The sequence below is a fragment of the Sinocyclocheilus rhinocerous genome, unplaced genomic scaffold (assembly GCF_001515625.1).
Source record: "Sinocyclocheilus rhinocerous isolate Xijiao unplaced genomic scaffold, SAMN03320098_v1.1 scaffold147, whole genome shotgun sequence".
NCBI classification, from domain to species: domain Eukaryota; kingdom Metazoa; phylum Chordata; class Actinopteri; order Cypriniformes; family Cyprinidae; genus Sinocyclocheilus; species Sinocyclocheilus rhinocerous.
Genome location: NW_015651498.1, coordinates 1,307,831 through 1,314,532, shown reverse-complemented (window position 1 = coordinate 1,314,532; position 6,702 = coordinate 1,307,831). Strand labels below are relative to the sequence as shown.

Below are 6,702 nucleotides of genomic sequence, written 5' to 3'. Positions count from 1 at the left end.
ATATAATATAATATAATATAATATAATATAATATAATATAATATAATATAATATAATATAATATAATATAATATAATATAATATAATATAATATAATATAATATAATATAATGTAATATAATATAATATAATATATAGCAAAACGGTCTCTCAAAGAATGTTCTTGGCCGAAGACCCGTATGTTCAGCACGTTGGACAGCGCGTGCTGAGTGCTCATGGGATTTGAAGTCATTTTCGCGCGGCTGTGCTTCACGGGAGACCGCTTTGAACTACCAGTCCCATGATTCCTTGCGCGGCGCCGCTTTCCCTGCTCGTCGGCATCATCGGAAACGGGCCACAAGGCGTCGTAGTAACCAAGCCGAATGGCTTACTAGAAACCAGAAATCATATTCTCCAAAATATTACGCCAATAACTCAACTCAAAGCGCCTTTACTCCCTCAACGCTGCGCCGAGTTCGCGGTGGAAGGGATTAATCCACCTGAACCAGCTCGCTCGGCTCGTTTCCTTCGTGTGAGAGTGAGGGTTTTTGCGCCTCAGAGCCGGTTTCTGATGATTCGGTGATCCGGATCACGCGAGGAATTGAAGAGTTTGCTTGAGGATCACCGGGAATCGAAGAGCTTTAGGCTGAAGTTGAAGAGCATGAAGACGTTTTTGGGGAAGGTCTGATCGTCGGCGCGATGCAGGGCTGACGGTTGAAATCGTGTAGGTTTTCTGAAATCCCGGAGGCAAACACGCCGACTTCTGCCCTTTAGAGAAGATTAACAGCACGATGGCTTTGAGGTTTGTCTCCTGATGTCTCTGCAGCCCTTTAAAGACGTCCAGACCTCAGTGTGCTGAAGGTGTCCGGCTTGCACGAGGTAGTTGTAGATGCATTTGGACCAAGATCAGCTGCTAGAGTTGTTTTTAACGGTAATGCACAGATGTAGCATGCTTTTTAAAGGCTTTTATACTCTAAAAACTCATGCAATGTTTGGTAGGTGTGACCAACTATTCCAGTATGAACATTTGTAATCACTCCTGACTCTTTCTTTGATTGCATTCCCTTTAATCTGGATCCAAATATCAGCATTTTCCCATCATTGTAGCCTGATTTCTTCATGACACCCATTGGGATCTTCAGACACCCTTCCCTGTATAGGTGACCCAGCTTGTGTTCCAGTTATGATGCCTGTGCTGCAACTTCAAGAGGGTGTTGAATGGTGGCAGTCCCATAGGGTTGGTTAAAGATCTGAACTGGTGTCCGAAAGGCTGTAGGTAGCAACCCTACAAGAGGTTAACCATCACCATTGTGTCTTTGACCTCCACAGGGCCCATCCCTGTAGAAAGTCCACTGTTAGTCAGCTAAATGACACTTTTGTGAATGGTAGACAGTTGCAGATCCTGAGAGCATGGCAGATAAGACGGCTCCCCGCTGTCAGCTGAGGCTGGAGTGGATTCATGGATACAGAGGCCATCAGTGCAGGAATAACCTGTACTACACCGCGGGGAAGGAGATCGTGTATTTCGTGGCTGGAGTCGGAGTGGTTTACAACACCAGAGAACACACACAGAAGTTTTACTTGGGACACAACGACGACATCATTAGGTATGACGATGCTCTTTACAACAGATACCAAATATCAAAACATCACAAATTTACCATGGAATTACCATGCACTATAATTCCATTGTAATTTTTTAAATGCCACAAGTAACATCACTTAATATGGCAATCATTCAGTACCATGGGTATGTATCAAGGTACCATGATGTTTTTGGAATATGTACCATAGTAAAGTCATGGCATTTTTGGAGTACCATGAAGTTTTCTTGGACATGTACCATGATGATGCCATGGTTTTAGGACTTATATCATTGGAAATACCATTAAATTCTTTGAAATGCTACAAGGTCTGATGTAAATACCATGATAATCATTTAGTACCGTTGTAAGTGACAAAGTACAATGATAATACCATGTTTTTAAAATATACCATGGTAATATGGTACTACTTACAATTTTTTTGGACAAATGCAATGGCAAAAGCCTGTGTTTCTGGACATGTGCATTGGTGATACCATGTTTTTTTTGTTTTTTTTGCATATTTACCATGGTAATGCCATTATATTGTTTTAAAAATCACTAGGTATGATATAAATATCATGGTAAATTAACATGACAATCATTCAGAATCATTGTATGCAACAACATACCATGATAATACCATGTTTTCTAATATGTACCATGGTATTTCTTGGAGAACCATGATATTGCAATATTTTGGACAAACATTATGGCAAAACCATTGGTGATACCATGTTTTTTTTGGACATTTGCCATGGCAATGCCATTGTATTTTTTAAAAAGCATGAAATTTCATGCGTACACCATGGTAAATTAATATATCAGCACCAATCATGATAACAAAATACCATGATAATACCATGCTTTCTAATATGTACCATGGTAAGGTCATGGTATTTCTTGGAGTACCATGATATCACAATTTTTATTGCACAAATATTGTGACAAACCAATTGGTGATACTATGGTTTTTTTGGACATTTGCCATGCTAATGCCATTGTATTCTTTTAAATGCCACAGCATTTAATGCATATACCATGGTAAATTAATATATCAATCAGCACCAATCACAGTAAACAAATACCATGATAATACCATGTTTGAATATGTACCATAGTAATGTCGTATTTCATGGATTATGGTATTAATATCACAGTTTTTTAGATACGTACCGCAGCAATTACAGGTATTTGTACTCTTATTATAGTATTGCTTAAAACAGAGTACCACATGAATACCATGGTACTTGAATAATCATTATATATCATAATACCATGACTGCACTATCATACGATAGTGTGTTTGTTTGCCCGTGTAGTGTTGACAGTAGTTGTTTCTCTCTGATAAAGCGGTTTGTATCTGAGACACCTGATGCTATCTGAACGTCAGCACGCATTTCCATCCGCACATTTATCAGACCGTCGTCTCCAAGAAGGATCAGTGCGTCCCAGCTTTACTATCTCATACGGCCGGCGAACAGGCGAGGGGTCAGGACTCGCTCGTATACTGATTATATCATTGAGCAGCAGCAGGATTCAGGAATGAAATGGGGTTCATATGCAGAGACGGCAGCAGGATGGCCCTAATGGAGGGCAGCGCTTGTGTAAAAAGCCTTTTCATGTTCCGCAAAGCTATGCGTTTTTTCTCCTGAAGGGAGGATACAGTGAGGAAGTGACCACGTTTTTTCCTCACTCTCGCCTCCAGGTGAACTCCTATAAAAGAGGACACTTGTGTTTCTGGCAGCGCACAAAAAATATTTAACATAAACTAATAAACTTAATGTGATGCATATTTGTTAGTCATACATAAATGAAACGGGTCAGATTTCTGTAAGACACCGTAAAAAAAAGATTTTTCAAATGTAAATAAAACAAAGATTATTGGAGTATGTTTTACAAGAAAATACTGTTTTTTATACTTTAAAATTCAATGTGTTACTTGCCATTTCTTTGTAATTAATTGTGAAATTTACAAGTAATTTCTGCGTGAAAATTGTTTCTACACCAGTTTTTTTACTAATAAATAAATGTGTTTTAAAGGCACAATTTATTTAATTAGTTTATATATTTATCATCAATAAATCAAATTTTTTTCAATCTCTTACATTTTAACTAACTGAATATTGCTTTTTCCAAAGTTATCCATATTTTAACCATGTTCATACATTTTAACTGAATAAATGTAATTGTTTTCACAATGAACAGATTCATGCTGATTCTAAGCAATTTGAATAGATGCATTTTGAAAATAATTTTATGATTTAAATAATCAAATAGATGCATATAGTCAACTATGCCATGTTTTCATTTATTTATTTATTATCACATTAAGTTTGTTTGTATCAAATGCATATAGATGCATACAATTAATAATAAACTATATACTGTTTATTTCGTTTGTTTATTCATTAATTTATTTGCATAACATTACGTTTATTAGTTTGTTTATAGTAAATGCATGCAGATGCGTATAATTAATAATAAACTATGCAATTTTTTCATTTATTTAGTTTGTTTATTTATTTATTTATTTGCATCACATTAAGTTTATTAGTTTGTTTATATTAAAACAGTAGTCCAAAATACATGTATATTTTATATGTAATTCAAATGCATCTTAAATTTAGGCTTCAATTTTATCTGAGTGAGGGTGAAAGATGTATTTTGTATTGACCATAGACCGAAAAATAATTCAGAATTATGGTTTATAGTTTGCATCTTGCATTTTAGTCATGTTTGCATGAATATTTGTTTTATGGACTGTGTTGTGACAGAAAGCCAAGCAGATTGAACAATATTTAGTCCCGTTTACATTTTCCCGACTGTCAAATCCACACATCGCCGGCTCTGTTTGTGCCCGAGGGTGGGATGCTATTCTTGTCATCCGATTCCATTCACAGTAGTTATCATCTTGCCCAGATCCTCAACAAACTGATCGCTCCAATACAGCTATCATGTTTGTTTATAATAATGTTTAATTGCTTGGTTAGAGTTAGAGTGCAGGTTACATTGAGTCACAGGATATGTGCTGCATTATGGGATGCGAGGTGTCTTGTTTTAGGCTGAGCCTGCAGATGATGGATTTGGTAATTAGTGTTGATTGTCTCAAATGTCCCATCACCTCGTTTAGCAGGTCTCTCTGTAATGTGCACCTATAAACGGAAACCACGAGACAGCCTTTGTGTTATTGCAGTAATTGTGTATGTTTATGGAAACTCTGACATTCAGTGTTGTTGGCTTTTGCCAGATTGTATTATATTAGAAACACACACACACTGGTCATGGTCGACGTAGACAGAAGAGTGAGTATATTAACCCAGTTCATCTCGCTGCCTGAGGGGGAACTTTGCTATTAAAAGTCATGTTAAAAGTACTATGAAACACACATGATGCCAGTGACGCCGAGGTATAAAATGTGCTTTTACTGCGGTGCAGAGCCACATCGAATGAACTTACACTGTCATTCTGGGGTACAGTAGAGCAGCCTTGTGTTTATGCAACAATTATTTAGTAACACTCCAAAGAGAAAGGAAAACTTGAAATCGCATCATATGACCCCTTTAAGATGTTAAGTCTTGTTTAAAAAAAAAAATCAAAATTAAGTGAGTTTATGCTTAAAACAAGAAAAAATATCTGCTTAAGAAATAATCTTTCTGACCACATTGGGATATTGAAATTTAAATCTAATAAATTGTTCAGAATACAAGACTAAATATCTTTATATAATTTAGCTCTTTTCGCTGTCATCATTCAAATCTGCAAAAAGTTCCGCCGCCGGAACTGTTGACCCCAGGAGGTTAAGTAAAATGTAGTTTGATTTAAGATTACATTTGTCATCACAAAAATGTAAACTGTATTATCACACAGGTTTATATATAAAGTTGGCTATATATGATATTATAAGGCCTGATTTTAGATTTTTTTTTGTGCAAAATATGACTATTATTGCCCAGCTCTTTACATAAAGTATACTCACATAAAGCATTCTGCTCGACTGTTTATATAATCGCAGAATGTAACTGTATTATATCTGCTAAATGCAATATTAAGATATTATAAACTAACATCATGATATTCTGCAAAGCTGCTTTGAAATTTATTCTCATGATAATTAAGCACTTTTCCCTCCAAATTCTTATTCTTGTAATGCATGTGAAATTTTCTTTGAGAGTTTTGCTGTAATTTTCATGATTCTCAGTGGCGTTTGTCATTCAGTTCTCTTTGTGTAAATTTAGCATCATAACATTATATAAAAAAAATTCGAAGTTGAAAATAAAAATTAAAAATTATTTGTTAAAAAAAATAAAAAATGATTGGAGTATGTTTTACAAGAAAATACTATTTCAGTCTTTCTATTTTAAACTTCATGTTTAATTCAATGTGTAATTTAATTCCTTGTAATTATTTTGAAATGTACTAGCAATTTCTGTGTAAAGATTGTTTCAAAGCAATCTTTTTCAGTGAAACAGAATTGCAAAAATAATGACTTTTCCCAAAAACTCAGATAGTGTCACCAACTCATGTTAATTTTTTATGCAAAATAAACATTAACTTCATGATTTTCCTGTAAAGCTGCATGGAAACAATGTGTTTTGTGAAAAGCACGATGGAAATAAATTTGACTCTTATATTTGTATTTGAGAACAAGACAAAAAAATACTCTAGGTTCTTAAGATCAGTGTTTTGGTTTTCCGGGTTCTTCTAAAGAACTGTGTTGAAATAGCTGCTGTTTTGAGTTGTCTAGATTATCCGTGACTATAGTAAAGACTTTAGTTTTGGTGAGTCAAAGAGCTCATTGTTGTAGTTTCTCTCAGCATGAAGGGCAAGTGTGGGGTCACTCTATCAGCCCGTATCTGACCCCGAACACAGCGAGATTAGCCCAACATTTGAGCTCTTAACAGAGGGCAGACGCTCCGTGGAATTACTGTAAGCTCAAATTCCACGCCGTCTCATCCAGTGCCGCGTGTGACAGTAGGGGCGGACTGGGACAAAAATTCAGCCCTGGCACTGTAGCCACACCGGCCCACATTACCACACCGACACAGCCCCACCCACGGACACACACATTCACTACTTACATTTGTGTACAGATGGTGAAATAATATAAGCAGTACCATATATGTAACAGATATTTAAA

The 6,702-nt window shown here is 35.9% G+C and overlaps 1 protein-coding gene across 1 annotated transcript in view; it reads left to right on the top strand.

The window, feature by feature from the left end:
• The first annotated feature begins 262 nt into the window (after nucleotides 1–262).
• The window catches only part of LOC107712954 (echinoderm microtubule-associated protein-like 6), a 66,600-nt gene continuing 60,160 nt past the window's right edge, over nucleotides 263–6,702 (top strand). The window contains 1 exon segment of the mRNA XM_016518354.1: nucleotides 263–1,586. Coding sequence (XP_016373840.1) covers nucleotides 1,390–1,586 — 197 coding nt within the window. The 5' untranslated portion in view covers nucleotides 263–1,389.